Source organism: Crinia signifera, chromosome 4, assembly GCF_055691185.1.
Source record: "Crinia signifera chromosome 4, ASM5569118v1, whole genome shotgun sequence".
NCBI lineage: Eukaryota > Metazoa > Chordata > Amphibia > Anura > Myobatrachidae > Crinia > Crinia signifera.
In genome coordinates, this window is record NC_139220.1 from 315,276,967 (window position 1) to 315,297,706 (window position 20,740).

Sequence of the window (20,740 nt, forward strand, 5' to 3'; positions counted from 1 at the left end):
AGAACACACACACCTGGGAAAACCTGCACTAAATAGTGAAACTTAATAAAATAAATAACTAGCTACTCTACTTCAGGAAAAAAGCAGAAAAGAAACAGCTGCAGCCTATCAGCACAACACCCACTCCTGTGGGAACCTAAAACGAACTGAAGTATCCTGGGATGCAGAAGGGAGGAGCCAGCTCTCAAAAGAAGTCAGCATAGGTGCCATTGCTCCTGCGGACCCTCCTACATCCCAAGGTTAGCTGTGTCACCATGATGGATGAAAAAGAAAAATCAAATTCCCATGCGTTTGACAACCTGTCCGACCTGAAGCGCGGTCCCGTGCGCATCGGAGCGGAGTTGGACAGGCTGCACATAAGATAAATCAACCTGGAGCTGCATGGGGGGGGGCACTGGGAGCCAGGTGTGTGAGTGTGTGAGTGTGTGGGGGGGGGGGGGTACTGAGAGCCGATGGGGGGTATGACAAAGAGAGGTGGGCAGGGGAGAATTAAAATGGGAGGCTGCTGATTGGCTGAGAGAGCTCTCAGCCAACCAGTGGCTTCCCATTCATAGTTACATAGTAGTCAAGGCTGCGTAAAGACATGCGTCCATCTGTTAGCTACCTGCCTTATTTTACATAGTGTATTCTCATATATTTCAAGACAGATTGTGATTATTGTTTGTACTCCTCAATGTTTTTACCCAATAGATGTTTGTCCAACCTTATCTTTATTTATTGTGTCTGCCGACACCAGCTCTCCGGGAAGAGAGTTCCATAATTGAACTGCCCCTGACTAGTTATGCACCACAGTAGTGCTCTAGTTTGATTTCTGACATTTCACGGTGCCCCAGTTCATATTATGCGGGGCACTGGAACACCCAGCGTTTCAAGGGCATTCCCATGCAAACGCCGGACGTTCCCATGTAAATGGCGTGACGCAGGGTACCGGAGGGCGGTTGGCTGACTTTACATATCGCCAGCCGCCCGCCCTGTCTTTGGCCGGAAGCCCCAAAATATGAGTCAGTCTCCACTAACTTATATCTGCGAGCCCTGGAGAAATAGTTTGATGGTCGGTGAACATCATATGATTTCTACAGCAGCGGGCACATGCGAGGGAAGACGGCGGGCGGGCCCTCTGGGACTCCAGAATCACCCCCATAGTGCCCTCCACATTCTGATGTGCAGATCAGCTGACGATACGTTACAGTGCTTTTATTGTGCTCCCTTATCAATGTAACTCCTCTCACTGACAATGTAATATCACACAATATGGATCAGACCCAATTACTTAACACACCTATCATGGAAATTCATATGCAACTTTATAACCTGGGTTCCGGCCCCATACAGCCTCTGGCTTCCATAGCAATGGCGCCCGTCGTACCCACTATAGATCCGCCAATGGTACTGTACTTGTATTGGACTAAACCGCTCTGCATTACCCTCCACTGCTGCGGTTCTCTAAGCATCAGGAGTCACTAGTGGAAAATGGGCCTGATTCAGACATACACACAGGACTGTGAATTGCAGCCGTGCCGCAGCATGATTGACACCCTGCGACCATTTGGGGGGAGGAAACGCAGCGTTTACTGGGCGTGCCCCCGAAAACACAGGCATTCCCCACCCATTGGGAGGGACGGTCACTGTTGTCAGGATCAAAAATGTCTTCTACTAATAAAACTTCCATAATACTGTAATAAATGTCTCATATACTTGTGTCACTGTACAGACAACACCTGCTCACTGTCAGTCATGTTGGTTAGATGGATACATGTTATCACCCGGGGAGATCACATCTGCACAATTATGTGTCATTACGCTTCCCTAAATTACAATGCCCACAGATCACATTTGTAAATACCCCACTGAGTATGTCCCAGACGTAACGTGACTACGATGAGCAGCGACATACAGTATATATTGGTCACAGCATTGCGTGTAATACCGGTTATCTGTATGAGGCTTGGAGATGACAGCGCGGAAGACACAGAAGGATACAGACAAGTACAGTAAGTATAAGACACCTGTTACAGGCAGGTTATAGCAAAAGGGTTTCAAATTGTGTAATAATTAGTGTTTACTATGCAGCGATTTGCAGCGTTAGTAAAAAAAAACTGCAGAATTGTCGGTTTTTACATTTTCAAGGAAAACTAACAAAAAAGGCCAAAAACTGCCTGGCAGCTTTCTTAAGCTGGAAAATATACCACACGCACTTTCTTCATCATCACTAACCCCTTATACACTTAAAACCACCAAACGACCCTAGCACACTGTGAGGGTATAGTAAGGAGGTTAGAGATAGTTGGTATTATGAGAGGTGAGGAGAGGGACTTTCAATTATTTGATGCTTGTGGTAATATAGAACATGATGTTGATGCCTATTTCCTCTTTATAGGTGATTAGTGTTTCGTTCACACTTAATGGACTGTACCTATACCATATATATAAATGTCTTCCTCTTCCTCACTCTAATGGTGTGTTCCATGGATCAGAGATGTAGTCTTCCTCCTCTGTCGGTGCTGGAGGGGATAACACAGCCCGGGGATATCATGATCGGAGTGTTGATAAGTGTTCATATCAGCAGAATTTACCAAAAGCTTCCATTCACTGAGAAACCGCCCAAGATCTTGTGCACACTGTAAGTAGCTTCTGTATTACTGATGTTCTCAGTTTACTCTGACAATGCTTTAGGTATAATGGGTAATCCTGTCCAGGTCCAAAGTGCCAGCTATCAACAGGGCTCGACCATGGGAATGCAGGCGGGATGATGCCTTCACACAGGATGTCAGATGCTCACACAGTCTTCAGCCTAGCACTAGTGAATAAGTCAGTTCTGACTGACTTTTATTTGTGACGGTAGGAGAAATCATTCGATGTGACTATTAAATTATTTCTCCTGCTAGCGAGGATGTGTTAGTGAGAAGAGATTTTGTGTGTGTGTGGGGGGGGGGGGTTTTCGGCGGGGCAGCATGAAGCCTCTCAGTTAGCAGTACTGAGCAGTATTGAATCACCCCCAGCATTCCCAGCATCATTGCTGGCTGCTTGTAGCAAACTTCCTGCTGGATTCCTACATGTGTTTCGTCAAAAGGCTTTGAGGTAGCCATACTTTGGTTTAACACATATACTGTAAATCAGTGGTAGCCAACTCCAGTCCTTGAAAGCTACCAACAGTTCACATTTTCTAGATCACCAAGCTGGGGCACAGGTGCACGCATTACTGACTGACACATTATAAATGATCTGCAGCTGGAGATAATTACTTCACTTGTGATTCTGTGAGGAAATCTGGAAAATGTTAACCGGGGGAAATTTACTAAGTTGAATTCATGAAAAAAAAATCGTATTTTTCACGAAAATACAATTTTTTTTTTACGTATTCGTATTTTTAAAACCAGAAAAGAAATTAGGAAGGCTGCGCTATTTTTCTATTTCAGGTCAATTGTAAGAACACACTTCTATTGGCCGCCTAGCGGCCAATCAGGAGCCGGCTTTCTCGACTCTCGGCCCTATTTGCCGGGTTCCCTGATTTTTTATTACCAGCCCCGGCTCTTTCAGCCTGGTGCTGGTTACGGCTGTGGGGGGGACCCCACAAGTTTTTTTTTTTTTTTTATTATTTATTTCTTTTACTTTTTTTTTTACACATTGCAGCATGTACGAATTTGTATTAGCGTCCGTACGAGTTATTACGCCATCAGAGGGTTACAAAGCAGTTGTATTTGACTGCTTTGCAAATTCCTCTCCAGAAGACGACTTTGCATACGGCTGAAACAGCCGTATGCAGTCGTATTCATTCGTATTAAGAAAATGGTACTCTTTACCTAGAAGGGCGCCCACGATTTTGATTGTGGGCATCGTTAGTAAAAAATCGGGGCCATCGCGGGCATTGAATGCACTAAAAAATCGGGTGCGATGCGACCGACGTGATGCCCGCGATTTGGGAAATCGCCGGCATCGCGTCGGTCGCATCGCACCCGATTTTTTAGTGCATTCAATGCCCGCGATGGCCGCGATGGGCGCCCTTCTAGGTAAAGAGTACCAAGAAAACAAATACAAAATTTCGTATTCGTATTCTTAGTAAATTTCCCCCTAACTGTTGGTAGCTCTTGAGGAATGGAGTTGGCTATCCCTGCTGTAAATCATATTTATTTGCAGATACCGTGCAAACTATTTATAATGATTTGAAATGAAGGTTAAGGAAGACGAATCTTGTAATATTTTTTTTTTATCCTAAAGGTTCAGCCTTGACAATTACCATATGACCCAGGCTGTGATACACGCCATAGAGGAGATCAACAGTGATCCCACTATTCTCCCAAACATAACATTAGGCTTCCAGATGTATGACACCTGTAACATACCACATTATGAGTTACAAGGAGCGTTACAATTCCTGACTGACTTCACCACCGTCACCTCCAACAGCAAATGTAGTTCTCGGCCAACTTACTCTGCCGTTCTTGGGTCTATAGTTTCTGCAAACTCAATCATGTTGGCTCATGTTCTGGGGACCTTCAGATACCCACAGGTAAGACATTTGAAGATTTTTTTTCAAATATTCTCAAAACTATAATAAAATATAGTAAATATAGTAAATAAATCATAATATAAACAACATAGGAGGAGAGGATACAAACAGCAACCATGGACTAGAAACTGCCCTGACCAAACTCACCAACGATCTACTATCTGCTAAATCCAAAGGCCTCTTCTCTATCCTCATCCAGCTTGATCTGTCAACTGCCTTTGACACTGTTGACCACCCTCTACTGCTCAACACCCTCTGCTTCTTTGGCATCACTGGCACGGTCTTCTCCTGGTTCACCTAATACCTCTACGATCGCTCCTTCTCCATCTCCACTCCGAGCTCCTCCTCTCCTATTACCCCGCAGCCAGTCTGTGTTCCCCAAGGGTCAGTCCTTGGCCCTCTTCTCCCTCTACACCACCTCTCTGGGCACCCTTATCAGCTCCTATGGTTTCCATTACCACCTTTATGATACCATAATCTATCTCTCCTCCCCCGACCTATCCCCATCACCCTGTCCAAGGTCTCCAAATGCCTCACGGCCATCTCAGCCGGGATGACCCAACGCTTCCTGAAACTAAACATGGCTAAAACTGAACTTCTAATCTTCCATCCCCCGAACATCACCTCTTCTCCCACTATCTCCATCAGCATTTGTGAAACCGAGATCACCTCCACCGACCAAACGCGCTGCCTCGGTGTCATCATTGACTCCTCCCTCTCTTTCACCCCTACATTCGTGCTCTCTCAAAGTTTTGCCGCTTTCACCTACGCAACATCTCGAGCATCAGACCATTCCACTCCACTGACGCTACCAAAATTCTCATTCACTCTCTTGTCATCTCCCGCCTTGACTACTGCAACATCCTTCTCTCTGGGCTACCTCTCACCCGCCTTCCACCTCTCCAATCCATTCTTAACGCTGCTGCTAGGCTCATCTTCCTCTCCTGCCGCTCTACCTCCGCCTCCCCCCTCTGTCTATCTCTTCACTGGCTCCCCATTCCTTTCCGAGTTCTCTTTAAACACCTCACCACCACCTACAAGGCTCTCTCCTCCTCCATCGCTCCTTACCTCTCTTCACTGATCTCTATCCACACTCCCTCCCATCCTCTTGGCTCTGTCACTGACCGCCGACTGACCTCTCACCTAATCACCTCCTCCCACTCCCGTGTCCAAGACTTCTCTCGTGCTGCCCCCCTGCACTGGGACAACCTCCTGCCACCCATCAGGCTTTCTGGTTCCCTTACCTCCTTCAAGCACTCCCTCAAAACCGACTTCTTCCGACTAACCTATCCCTCCTCCTCCTAACCTCTTTTGATCCTCCTATCCTGCCTCCGTTCCCATCCATTCCTACTTATCCTATTGTTTTTCGTTCGCCCACCCATCTCCTTTTAGTCTGTTAACTCTTATGAGTAGGGCCCTCCTTCCTCACGTACTCACCCTACCTCTTTACCTCACCAGCACTCCTGCCCTGTTCTTCCCTTCCTCTACTTCATCTTCAGTCTCCTCGACAATTTCGACACCTACTTCTGAACTGATGCTGATTTTAGTTCTACCGGCTATACCCCTATTTATGCTGTATTTTATCAACACGCCCTGTACGTTACCTTGTAATTTGTTTTTTGTTTGCTATGTACGGCGCTGCGGACACTTTGTGGTGCCTTATAAATAAACGTACTACTGTACTACTACTACTATGATAGAATCCAAGCACTTGGGGTACATAGTAGTTCACAGTCGAATACAGACACAGCTCGGCCAAGAACCACAGTCACAAAGTTACAAACATTCTTTAGTCTAGTAAGATACAGGAGATTTATAGAATAATATATCCGCTCTTATTATGGAATTGTTAAAGACTGGTCCGGATGGGTTGGCTTGGATGGAAAAGTAGACCTTTGTATAGTCCTCTGCTGAACCGTGGTTGGCCTGTGACAAACAAGTTAAAAATGTCTAACCAGCATTAGGGTCACAAGAAAGTGTGTTTTTTGTTTGGAATGTATTTATAGTTTGGTAAATGTTCTTTTAATGAAATTAATAACATTATGACTTGTTATCTTTACTTTTAGGTCAGCCCATACTCAAGTGTTCCTCTGCTAAGTAACCGAGACATGTTTCCATCTTTCTTCAGGACTATGCCAAATGATAAATCCCTATGTATGGGAATAGCTCAGCTTGTATTGAGCTTTGGTTGGACCTGGATTGGTCTTGTAGCTACAGACAATGATTACGGTCTTCTGGGACTTCAACTAATAAAACAAGAGATAATTAAGGCTGGGGCATGTGTGGCTTTTACTGAATATATACGTATAGGACAACCAGATCGCAATGCTCCACATATAGTGAGGGTTATTAAGGAGTCAACAGCTAAGGTGGTCATTGTCTTCTCTGCTGATTTTGAATTTGTTTATGTTGCGAATGAAATGTTGAAACAGAACCTCACAGGAAGGATTTTTATTGGAAATGGAGGTTGGGCCAGGACCCCATTACTATCAACAAGAAATTATTTTAACATTTTTTCTGGTGCTCTTGGTTTAGCTGCTAAGGATTATGTGGTTCAAGGATTAAGTCAGTATCTCAGCAAGCTACGTCCTTCGCAGTCTATGGAGGAGACCTGGGAGAACTTGTACTGGGAGAAAGTTTTCAGCTGCAAATTTCTTTATGGTAAAAACCTTACTGGTTCTTTGGAGGGCCCAGTAAAAGCATGTACAGGAGAGGAGCGGTTGGATGATGTCGGGAACAGCTTTAGCTACAGCACAAGCCTAAAATATTCATATTACCCTTATTCATCTGCGATGGTTTTGGCTAAAGCTTTGGATAATCTGAGAAGCTGCAGGTCAGGTGATGGGCCATTTCCCCGTGGAACCTGTGCGGACATTTTGAATTTCAAACCATGGAAGGTAACATAATGTTTAAGATTTAGTAGTCAAATGTAATTCTAGTTTATATAAATACTATAGGGTTACTACAATTAGGTGCAAGTTGCTAGTTTTTTTTTTTTATTAAACACAAAGGCTTCACATGGGATTGATACGAAATCCTGGCGTTCAAAATCCCGACAAGGGGGGATGTGGATCACGCCCGCTTGCGGGTTCGCTGCGCTTGCCACATAGCGGTCTCGGTACCTCGCTACGCTCGGCACACTAATTTATTCTTCCTCAATGGGTGTCGTGGACACCCACAGAGGGAGTAAGTGTCGGAATTTTGTCATTCGGGATTCCGGCGTCGGGATTTTGAATGCCGAGATTACAACCGCCGGGATTATAACTGCATCCCCTTCATATGATTGCACATACACAAAATTTCCTCAATCCAATTAAAAATGCCTGTTTGCAGAACTCACAGCAGGGTGTGCTGATTCTCTACAATATGTGATTTGTGAGAAGTGCATGAAAAAGTGGGGAGACCGTCCAGAACCCAAGAAAAGTGACAACTTTGTAAACATAATTATAATAATGATAATAATAATAATAAGGTATTTGTTTAGTTTCACGGCGCCACTGTCTGTTTACTGTACTGTGAAATTGGCAGCTTGCCATGTTTACTCTATCTTAAAAATTGGCAGCTTGCCCAGCAGTTTGTTTACATTTACTTTGAGAAACTTGGCAGCTTACCAGCTAGCGCCCGGGCTCAGTGAGGGGCAGATTTATTATCTGGCGGTGTGAGGCATATGCACTATCCCCATGCGCTAAAGCAGGGGATAGCGCTTCACTATATCTATGAAACCCGCTGGCTGGGTACTTTACCGGTGGCGGTGTAAGGCAGGAGGGTTAGCGCAGCTACGATATTTCATGCTGCGCGCCTGCCTCTAGCCTAATTTATGAACGGTCAGCATCGCTGACCGTTCCGCCGCCTGCAGCTATCGACTTCGACAACTGCAGGCGGCGATGCCCACAGCAGGGACAGCGCTGTCCCTGCTGCTGGCTCTGAGCTGCACTGTGGATCTTGCGAGAGTAGCAAGATCCCGCATATGCGCAGTCCAGCTGGCTGGGGAGAAGCTGACAGCGTGTCAGTGTTAACTGATGCACTGCCAGCTGGAGGAGGCATCGCCAGAGGGGAAGGGGAGTTAGCGTTCCCCCGCTTCGGCAGGTAAGATCTCAGTAGATCTTGTGGCTGTCCCCTCCTGTTTCGCCTCGCTACTGAGGCAAAGCAGGAAGTGTTATAGCGGCGCTATAATAAATCTACCCCTCAGTGTGTAGTTAAAGTATGAAACTTGGCAGCTTTTCAGAGTTCTATACTGTACTGAGGTAGCGCGCGCTCACTGTAATAAGCTACGTTACAGTGGTTTTTTTGCGCTGTAGTAGCATCTCAGTCACAAACTTTGTCTGTAGCCGCTAACAGAGTCTCGTTGGCCGCAACAAGAGGTTGCGTCCCAGTAACAGTATCTTCCCATTTTCAAACAGCAGCTGTACTCAGGAATAGCATTACAAATAGCGTCTACTTCCAAAGGGGGTGTCAACCTGTTAATAATGACACCTGTCGACTTAACAGCTGTTGTCCTTGTTTACTCCACTATCTACGCCATCCCAACGTGTGGCGAGCGGATACGGTAAGCGTCCGACCGACCTTTTTATACCCCCACTATCCACGTTGCCGTGGAGTTGATCTTATATAGCGTGGCAAGCGCAGCGAGCCACCGAGCCCGAAGTGTGGCGAGCGCAGCGAGCCCCGCGGAATACATGTGAAGTAATCCACGTCCGCTCGCCATGCTTCGGGCTCGGTGGCTCGCTGCCAAACTATATAAAATCAACTCCACGCCAACGTGGATAGTGGGGGTATGAAACGGTCAGTCGGACGCGTACCGCATCCGCTCGCCACGCTTCGGGCTGCCGTGGAAAGTGTGTTTGTGACTGGGACACAACTGTGACTGGGATTTAAATTCTGACTGCGGCCAACTAGAGGCAGTTTGCGAGTACAGCCGCTGTTTGGGACTGTGACGCTGCTGCAGCGCAAACCCACCCCCCCCTCCTGCTATTTCACCGATAACGTACCTTAGTACAGTTACACAGATTAAGCACAGAGTGACCGCGCGCTAGCCTAGTACAGTGTAGGAGTCTGGAAACCAGCCAAGTTTCACAGTTAAGTAATCACAGACTCAGGACGTGGACTCTGGCAGGCTGCCAATTTTCAAAGAAACTGTAAACACAGCTATCTAGGTTAATAAACACACACTGGCACCGTGAAACTACACAAGTACTACTACTACTACTACTAATAATAATAATAATAATAATAATAATAATAATAATAATTATTATTATTATTATTATTATTATTATTATTATTATTATTATTATTATTATTATTATTATAATATCAAGCAAGGCTAATAGATCATCCCAGCTGCCTGAAAATAATAATAATAATAATAATAATAATAATAATAATAATAATAATAATAATAATTCTAAATAAAATTCATATTGATAATAATAATAATAATAATAATAATAATAATAATAATTCTAAATAAAATTCATATTGATAATAATAATAATAATAATAATAATAATAATATTGTTGGAAATATATAGGAGGATATATCCAACTAGCAGAAGTTTTTTAACCACTGCTAATGGATTCAAAGGGAGTTGTCCTATTATCCCAAATAGCCTACACTTCAGTGCCCATTTTATCTGCAATAAGGATTACTAAATTGCGTTCATTCATGGCTTTTTGCTGGACGTTTACACATGAACAATTATAGTTTCTCGTACAAGCTAATAGGATAGGGGTATTAAAAAATATCAAAAAATCCTCCACTCTCTGTGGTTGTGGTGCTAAAAATTGGACCCCCAATGGTGAGATAAGTGGTTTGGTGCTTTGCCAGGGCCTCCCAACAAGTACATTTTGTATTCATTGCAACTGGTGCTCAGCTCGTGGCCCCAACCCTCAAGAAATTAAAAGTAATTTGTATGCTACAGTAAAACTTGGTACAGATGTAGCGGGATTCATCTTTGCAGGGGATGACGATGGCATCGCCATCGCCATCCCCTGCCCCGCCGCCATCTGTATGCTGGAAGGGGACGCGCGCGCACGAGGTGCGCGCGCGTCCCCTTCCGACGGTGCTGCCCTCGGTCGCCCGGTGCCCACACCGGGCGACCGCACCCCCCCACAGTGGCCAGAGGTCCCCCCCAGCCCTGTCGAGCGGGAGGCGGACAGTATTGCGTCCGCCTCGCCGCCCCGCCGCCCGGATACTGAGACGCGCGTGCGTGGGGGACGCATGCGCGTCTCAGTCAGATAGAGGTGCCGTGTTGCTGGCGGATCGCCAGCAAGGATAAGACCTGTTACATCTGTAGTTGGAGAATTAATCTAGGGAGTAACCAGAAATTAGATAAAATTATACAAACAACTCCAAATCTGTAGGATGAAATGAGGGACGAACCGGGTCAATACAGATGACCAGGTAGATGGAGCTCTAGGGAGTTGGTGGTGACCCTAATGCTCTGAAGGAAACTTTTATTTTATGATGACTATATTGTAAATCTCAGTTGCTACATGACCTCTAGAATAAAGACCCCCAAAGAATGAGCGATCGAAGCTGTCTAGGTTGACCATGTTATGGTCAACTACCTTTAGTTGAACCTGTCTAGATAGACGCCTAAAGATAGTCAAAAGCATCTAGATCGTCGGTAACGGAAATTAGATGCCAGTGTTAGAGCAAGGCGAGCGTGGTCGAAGCTCACATGGTTGACATGAGTTTTTCGTATTTTTTGGTGCTAAATGTCACAGGGGTCCTCGTGGACTCTGTATATGTGCACAGTGTCTCCTCGCATGGCTCACTGCGCTCACCATGCTTATGGCAGACTATTATATTCTTACTCTATGGGGGTCGATCCTATTACTCCCGAACGTTGTGGGTTTTTCATGAGTGCAAATCATCATGACACCAGGCGCCCTTTACGGTGGGTCCGAATTCGCTTAAAAGTGCTCGCACCTCCGTAAGGGTGCAAGCAATTTTGAGCAAATTCGGCCCTGCGAAGAGTGTGAGTTAGGCTTAATTAATGAATTTGGGTGCCATTTTCAGCGCCTTTCGCACCTTTCGGGAGTAATAGGATCGAACCCTGTGTCCATGTGGATATTAAAGTATGAACCAAGTCGAACTATGGCATCCAGCACCCTCCAAAAAAGGGAAAAACTCATGTCGACCATGTGACCGTCGGCCATGCTCATGTCGCTATAACTCTGGCATCTAACTTCTGTTATTGTCGATCTACACGTTGTCGTCTATCTTGAAGGGCATCTAGACGGGTTCAACTAAGCACGGTTGACCATAACATAGGTCCGTTGACTGGACACCAGGATGACCATGTACCACTATAAAGAGAAGCATATTACAATAGAAAGGTCCTATTGTAGAGTAAAGTAAACTGACTTTGTGTTTCTTAATTGCATTCCAGGAGCCAGTGACAGCAACATCTCAATAATAACAACAATATTATTATTATTATTATTATTATTATTATTATTATTATTATTAATAATACTTTTTATGTATAACCAATACGTATTTTTGGACAAAGAAATCTATTTGATTCATTATCTTGTTAGTGACAACAAATAATACCCATCTTCTCCCACTCTCCATAGCTCACACACTACATAAAGGATGTCAGACTCACACTTAATGGTGGTAATAACATTTACTTTGATAAGAATGGAGACCCACCTGCAGTCTACAGTATTGTGAACTGGCAACGGGGTCCAGAAGGGACTTTAGAGCAAATTCAGATTGGCAATTACAATAATGTTGCACTTCCTGATGAAGCTCTGAACATCAACTCAAGTCTGTTGCTGTGGTCAATGGGGGATCAGCAGGTGAGGCTACAGGTGAAACTCTGGTTCCTACACAATAGTTTACAAGTCATTGCTAGGTCAACACTCACATACAAGCCAATTAGCCTATGTCAGTACCTGGGGCCTTATTTTGGTTCATTCTTTCTGACAAAATCCTTCTTAGATGGACAAAACCATGTGCCCTGCAGGGGGGGCAGATGTAACATGTGCAGAGAGAATTAGATTTGGGTGAGTAATTTTGTTTCTGTGCAGGGAAAATACTGACTGCTTTATTTTTACACTGCAATATAGATCTTACTTTGAAGTAAAACCCCACCCAAATCTAATTCTCTCTGCACATGTTACATCTGCCCCACCTGCAGTGCACATGGTTTTGCCCATCTAAGAAGGATTTTGTCAGAAAGAATGAACCAAAATAAGGCCCCTGGTTGTTTTGTGGGCCCGGTTGTTGGTCAGGATCGTCTGGAGACCGGAAGGTATAAGTCTTTCTCATACGTAAGTTTGCGATGAACTCAAGAAGAGGGAATACCAGTAAAGTCTATTGTGAAGATGAACTTTAGAATGAAGGCACCAGGCGGAGACACATAGGTGTCTGCAGCAGGAGTTGCACTGAGGCGATGGTCTGGAGGTGCACAGGTGTCTGCAGCAGGGGTTGCACTGGAGCGGTTAGCGGAAGGTGCACAGGTGTCTCCAGCAGGAGATGCACTGAGGCGATGGTCTGGAGGTGCACAGGTGTCTGTAGCAGGAGTTGCACTGAGGCGATGAGCTGGAGGTGCACAGGTGACTGCAGCGGAGGTTGCTCCAAAGCGATGAGCTGAAGGTGCACAGGTGTCTGTAGCAGGGTTGCACCAAAACGATGAGCTGAAGGTGCACAGGAGCAAGGTGGAGGAGCACAGGATGCTGAACCTTCCAACGGAATGACAAGCGAAGCACTGACACCAGCCCGCTGCAGGCTGGAGCCTTTTATCCCCCTGGGAGAGCTGGGATTGGTTGCTGGCTGGTCATTTTGTCCACCGTATTTTGGGAGCCAACCCCAGCCCTGGAGCTGGTTTTAAAAAATCAGGGAACCCCTATTTGCCGGGTTTCTTAATTTTTTATTACCAGCCCCGGCTCATTTAGCCTGGTGCTGGTTACGGCTGTGGAGGGGACCCCACGCCGGTTTTTGTATTTATTTATTTTTTCTATTTTTTTTACACACTGCAGCCTGCACGGATCTGACTGATCCATGCAGACTGCCTAGACAAATTCGTATTAGTGGCCGTATATATCGACGCTCATACGAATCAATACGACATTGGAGGTTTATAAAGCAGTCATATTTGACTGCTATGTAAATAACCCTCTGGAACACGAATTCCGGAGGGAATTCTGAAACAGCCGTATGCAGTCGTATTCATTTGTATTAAGAATACGATATATCGTATTCGTATTCTTAGTAAATTTCCCCCAGAATATGTGTAATACTGTAGGTATATTATTTGTATTATTTGACACAAAATTAGGTACTTGTGTATTATAGCGGCGCCCCCGATTCCCATCGTGCAATGTTTTAATCACATCGCATGCCATGCACCCGATGGCATGCGATGCGACGCGATTTTTGCCCCCTATACGATGAAAGATTGTATAAGCACCCTAAAGGGTGCTTTTAAGCACCTTAATGGGTGCTTACAATGTTAAATTCACCCCCCCCCCCCTTACGCCACCCCCCCACTATAAACGTGAACCCGAAGGGTGGTGAGTGGAGCGAGCCCGCGAGGGGCGGCGGTACGCGTCCTCCGACCTTTTCATACCCCCACTATCCACGTTGGCGTGGAGTTGAGAATAGAAAGTGTGGCGAGCGCAGCGAGCCACCGAGCCCGAAGCGTGGCGAACGCAGCGAGCCCCGCGAGGGGACGCGGATACCTTCACAGGTATCGGAGTCCCCTCGCGGCCTTCACAGGTATCCGCGTCCCCTCGCGGGGCTTGCTGCGCTCGCCACGCTTCGGGCTCGGTGGCTCGCTGCGCTTGCCACACTTTCTATTCTCAACTCCACGCCGACGTGGATAGTGGGGGTATGAAAAGGTCGGAGGATGCGTACCGCTGCCCCTCGCGGGCTCGCTGCGCTCGCCACGCTTCGGGTTGACGTTTATAGTGGGGGGGTGGCGGGGGGGTGCATTTAACATTGTAAGCACCCATTAGGGTGCTTATACAATGTTTAATCGCATCGCATTGTATGGCATTGTATGTCATATACAATGTCATACAATTTTAAAATTGTATGGCATTGTACAATATCGCGCGATATCGCGTCGCATCGCATACCATCGCATGCCTTATGGTATGCGATGTGATGGGCGCCGCCAAAATACACAAGTACCCAAAATTACAGGGGAAGCACTACCTCCCCCTGCCTCCCCTGACTTTACGTCCATGCTGGATGGTCCCAATCAGTCTTCCCAGAATATTTCACCATTTCTCTCATACATTGAAAAAAATGCCCTCTCCCTAGTTTGTACAAGGAGAGTGTGGTAGATGCTTCAAAACTACAAAGTATATTAAATAAACACATAAAACTCTCAAAGTTTGTTATTAAACATTTTAATCTTAAATTAGTACAGATTTATAACTAGAATTCTTTAAATCCTATTATTATTTATAACAATGTTCATAAATCCCAAAAAGGGCATTAAAATAACTATAAATTCTCCAATTTTTTTAAAGCGGCAATCATTTACACTGCAAAACCAGTTTGATTTGGAAGTGTAAATGATTGCCACTTTAAAAAACCTGGAGATTTCTTACCAAATCTCTCACCCTTTATGTTGAGAAGACCATTTATGAAATAAAATGTCATATTACTGTATCCCGACCCCAGGTCCCACAGTCAGTCTGCAGTGAGAGTTGTCCTCCAGGATACAGGAAGGCTGCTAGATCAGGACATCCTGTCTGCTGCTTTGATTGTGTCCAATGTCTGCAAGGAGAAATATCTAACCAAACAGGTAAGTAATGTACATTACATGCTGATATCATCAGAGACACAGGACCTGAATAACTGTAGTCTATTTACTAAAATATTTAACTATATTCAAAATTGTCTGAGATTCATGATGATGACTTTGATCGCACTAGAATCCCCGTTCAATTTTTCAACTAGTATGACGTAAAATTTTCCTATATGACCATTTAAAATGTAGCTTTTATTCTGATTCCCTAAAAAGCCCTTCTTTGAGGGTATATTATTTTTTAATTTTTATTTTTTATATTTGTTTCTTATGGTTTTAAAAATGAGAGTGAGTATAGAAAGTATGTGAAGAAATTGTGTGGTTAAAAAAAAAACATAAGATAGTAGAATAAGATTTGTGGAATACTGTAGGTATCGAATAAAAAAAAAACAGAAGAAGCCACCCCTGACAACAGTTACTAGGGTCAACAAATAAAGGTCTCAGCCTCAGGCTGCCTCGTCTTGCCCTGACGAAGCCATAAATCCGGCGAAATGCGCATCGGCTTGATGCCGAGATGTCTGCTGAATGATTAAATGTGACTGTTTAAACATGTACCACTAATAAAAAAGATAATAATCTGCAATACAAGCAAACTCTAGACCTCAAGGTGCACCTTGACAAACTGTAGATCGCCGCAGAGTATATATCGCATTAGTACTGCAACAACTGACATTGATATACGGCTTAGATAGGAGAGTGTAATAATGTCTAGCAACAGGAAAGGGTAAAAGGCAGCGGCCACTTAACACTGCAATATCAGCAAGAAGGGACAATCATTGCATGCATAATAGACTCTGAAGCAGAAATATAAGAAAGGAAGATTGTCACATTTATAGTGCACCAAAAGGGAATGGTAATAATATCAGTCCTAAAAAGTTTAATCTTTATTGGGTATAGTGATAAAAGGCGGAGTATAAAACAAACTGACAAACATTGAGTGAAACAAGACACCATAAATTGTTTAAAAAGACTGTGTGTGTGTGTTTCTGTGCACAATATCAAACAAATTATTTATATGTCCAGCGTTTCAATCATATATCCACTTATCATTTGTATAGGTATGCTTCTTAGCTGTTAATGGATATTGTGTGACTTTGTTGCTCCGCTTCATCAGGGCAAATTCATCAGTTGCGCTGATGAAGAGATAGCGGAATGTACGTCGGCGCACAGATTGTGTGTGGCGTCGTTCTGTGCACTACCTCCTTGTGAGGTCCATGTACTAATACTCACCAGCGTTTGAAATTGAAATGCTCTTTTTAGAACAATGCTCCCCAACCTGATATACGCCTGATATACCCATTCTTTATGTGTACCTAATAGATTTTTGTTATATGCTCCAGCCAGCAACGTGCCGCTATACGGGGAAGCACACACACGCTGTTAGCCCTAATACAGAGACGGCTTTTCAAACAACAGCAGCGTGTCATGGAATTATCGGCATAGAGTATACACACTATAGAAAGTGAAGGCTTACCAATCTTGATCACTCATATGATTGCTAAATATTATAGGAATAATCAAGCTGAACCTCTCACCATTGTATATAAATAATGTGTGTATAAGCCTGGTACCGAACACCCATTTAGACCATATTCTTGCGGCAATATAAACCCTTAAGAACAAGTGCCTTATTAAAAGGAAAATTTCCAATAAAAGCCCAACTGTTTAAGCTGTGCATAGATCAAGGATCCACTACCAAGCACAATTGGTTGCAATTTGGAGAGTGATAAGAGTGATACAAATGTAACTTTCTCTCATTACTTGATAGAAACTGTCTCTCCATATATACAGCAACAAGTGTTGCCCGTTTGATACAGTGGATATCCGATTATAAATACTGAAAGGTACCTATCATTATAAACAAGATTGGGGAGCAACAAAGTCACACAATATCCATTAACAGCTGAGAAGCATACCTATACAAATGATAAGTGGATATATGATTGAAACGCTGGACATATAAATAATTTGATTGATATTGTGCACTGAAACACACACACAGTCTTTTTAAACAATTTATGGTGTCTTGTTTCACTTAGCGTTTGTCAGTTTGTTTTTATACTCCGCCTTTTATCACTATACCCAATAAAGATTAAACTTTTTAGGACTGATATTTTTACCATCCCCTTTTGGTGCACTATAAATGTGACAATCTTCCTTTCTTATATTTACACTTCTACTCTTGTCCATAGTAGCACACCCCAACTATCCCCATGATAGGAAAACCCATCATGGTATAACAGATAAAAGACGGAGCCACTCACACACCCAACTACTAGTGTATATATTGGTATATATCCTGTCTTGTGCGACTAACCCACCACCCCCAATCTAGACCCTGAAGCAACAATCTGTGAGTGGAAGAAATGGCATGCACAGTATATGAATGTATAACAAAGCAAATATTGGCGGTGACTGGCGCAGAGTATATATTGCTTCAGTACTGCAATAACTGACACTGACACATGGCTTGGAGAGGAGAGTATAATAATATCTAGCAGCGGAAGGGATAAAGGCAGCGGCTACTTAACACTGCAATATCAGCATTATATGTGTAAAAACCTTTAAGCAACAAGCCCTAGGTGAAAAAACGGCATGCACAGTATATAAATGTATAATACATAGGGTGACATTTAATAGGATGCATTTTTTTTGGGGGGGGGGATTTTATCGCTAAAAATGGCCGAATTCACACTTTTTTCCTAAATCGCCAACTTAATAGGATGCGAATTGCTGCAAAAATTGCACTTTTTGCCAAGAATTCGCACATTCGGAAGTGCCGATTTCTCAGTTTGCATCCAGATGTTTTCCCATTGAAAAATATAGAAATCACCAATTTTTATGGTACGGAGGACAAAAAGCGTAGGGGTCCCCCGTATTTCTGAAACCAGCCCTGGACTCTTGGACCGGTTCTGGTTCCAAAAATACGGGGGGGACAAAAAAAATCTGCTTTATACAGGTGAACTACAAGTATCAGCAGGCCTCCCCCGCATGCTGGGACTTGGCGAACCCCAAGTCCCAGCATGCAGGGCATTAATGGGCCCGTGGGGACTTGTAGTCCACCTGTAAAAAAAATGTTAAAATAAAACACACACACACACACACACAGAAAAGTACAACTTTATTACACACACACACACCTCACTTTTACACCAACAAACTTACTGTATCAGGGCCTTCCTCCTCCAGAGCCAGCTCATACCGCACTGACAGCGGGGTGAGCCAGCTTCCTGCGGCGCTGGTAACAGCTTCTATAGTGCGATAATTATAATTGTGATGGGTGGCGAAGGGGGGCGGAGATTTTCAGAGAATCTCCCCCATAATGTGTAATGGGCATTACAGTGGTGCATATTGTGAAAGGGGCATTATGGTGTGTAGCATAATGTGTAATGGGCATTATGGTGTGTAGCATAATATGTAATGGGCATTATGGTATGTAGCATAATGTGTAATGGGCCTTACACTGTTATTGGTACTTTTATGTGACCACACCCCTTCCCCATGAAGCCACGCTCCTGCATTTTTGCTGTGCACCCTCAGCGTGCACTCTCTTAGTTTTAACTGTGGTGATGGGGAAGTCACCATTTGGGCACAAACATGGCTAGTTATGGCACTGGTGTTGTGTAATGTGACTAAGATTGTGCTTCTGTGTGGTGTGATTTTAAATGGGAGTACTATAGTGTGGCCACGCCCCTTCTTTGTGAGACCACACATCTTTCTTTCAGTGTGTGGTGTCCCTTTCTAAAGTATGGGAGGGTGAAAATTTATAGTTTGCAGGAGGGCACCGAACACCCTAGCACCGGCCCTGTCTCCACCTAACATTTTTCTCCATACTGGTCATCCCTTAGCCAGGATGCAGTTAGACAGCAGAGCAGCAGTGGTATTGGCTCTCTAAGGGGCTGTTGAATGCTGAGGATCAGGTAATATTTAACGTGCTGAAGACAGGTGACTGCTGGCCAGTGTCCAACTACTGTACTTTTCATTCAGTTGAAATATATGTTCACTTTTGCTTTGAAAAATCATAAAATAGCATTATACCTTTTATATCTAGTTTCAGAATGGGTAGAAAAATTATTTTATAAACTCATTCTCACTTTTTCTTTTCAACGTCACAGAACGTTATACAGATGTATAACAGTATGATATATATTTGCTATCTTACAGATTCTGTGACCTGCATCAGGTGTCCTTGGGATCAGTGGCCAAATCCTCAGAAATCCAGATGTCTCCAAAAATCCACAGAGTTTCTTTCCTATGAAGACCCGTTGGGAGGAACTTTAGCTGCAATCAGCATATTATCCTCACTTATTCCTGTGGTTATTTTGAGGCTTTTCATCCGGCACAGACAGACTCCTATAGTGAAAGCCAATAATTACTCTCTAAGTTGTCTTTTGCTGATGTCCCTGTGTCTCTGCTTCCTGTGCTCTTTAGTATTTATAGGTTACCCCCACCAGCAGACATGTCTTCTGCGTCAGGTACTGTTTGGCCTGGCCTTCACTTTGTGCGTCTCAAGTATCTTGGCTAAGACTATCCTGGTGGTGTTTGCTTTTATGGCCACTAGACCAGGCAGCAATCTGAGGAGATGGATGCGCCCCCAAGTGTCCTACATGATTATTATCATCTGCTTCCTGTTACAGTTCATCTTGTGCATCACTTGGTTGTCCTTAGCGTCTCCATTCCCGCAATATAACACTAATGTTAAACATGACAACATTATTGTTGAGTGTAATGAGGGCTCCACCGTTGCCTTCTGGACCATGTTGGGTTATCTGTTCCTTCTGGCCACCATTAGTTTCATTGTTGCCTTCCTGGCTCGGAGACTCCCTGACAGATTTAATGAGGCCCAGTTTATTACCTTCAGCATGCTGGCCTTCCTCAGTGTCTGGGTCTCCTTTATCCCGGCCTCCCTCAGTGCTCAGGGCAAGTACACTGTGGCCATGGAGATATTTGCCATCTTGGCTTCCAGCTGGGCTCTGGTGATCTGTATGTTCCTGCCTAAATGTTTCATCATTGTGTTCAGGCCAGATAACAACAGTCAACTTATCATCATGAAAATTAAAGACTAAGATAAGATCAACATCGATAAACAGAATAAAGCTCAATAAATACTGTATGTAATACTGGACTTATCAACATAGGTCATGCTGCACAATTATCATAGTGTATTTATTATTATAGAACAATTTACATAACATGTTGGGATAATAAGACCGCTAGAACCATGCACGAAGAGATCTGCACCAATCACATGTCATCATTCTCCCAGAATCATAAGGGGCAGGGCAGGAGGGATCACAGTGGGTTGGGGGACCAGGAGAAGAAAGGAAATATAGAGAATCTGTCAAGATTGACTGGGTGTTCTTGCTCGTCTACTGTCAGGTTACTTTAGCTTTACCCACTCTTGCTCACTTCTCCCACAATCATTTTAAGTTTCTCATCACTGAGGGAGGCAGCA

General features: G+C 44.1%; 1 protein-coding gene across 1 annotated transcript; it reads left to right on the forward strand.

Annotated features, from left to right (window-relative positions):
• The first annotated feature begins 1,878 nt into the window (after positions 1–1,878).
• On the forward strand, positions 1,879–20,351 carry LOC146073352 (extracellular calcium-sensing receptor-like). Its single transcript, XM_083180529.1, has 6 exons — positions 1,879–1,991; positions 4,216–4,507; positions 6,574–7,404; positions 12,095–12,322; positions 15,159–15,282; positions 19,450–20,351. The coding sequence occupies exons 1-6, from the start codon at positions 1,879–1,881 to the stop codon at positions 20,349–20,351; spliced, it is 2,490 nt and encodes an 829-aa protein (XP_083036655.1).
• The last annotated feature ends 389 nt before the right edge of the window (positions 20,352–20,740 follow it).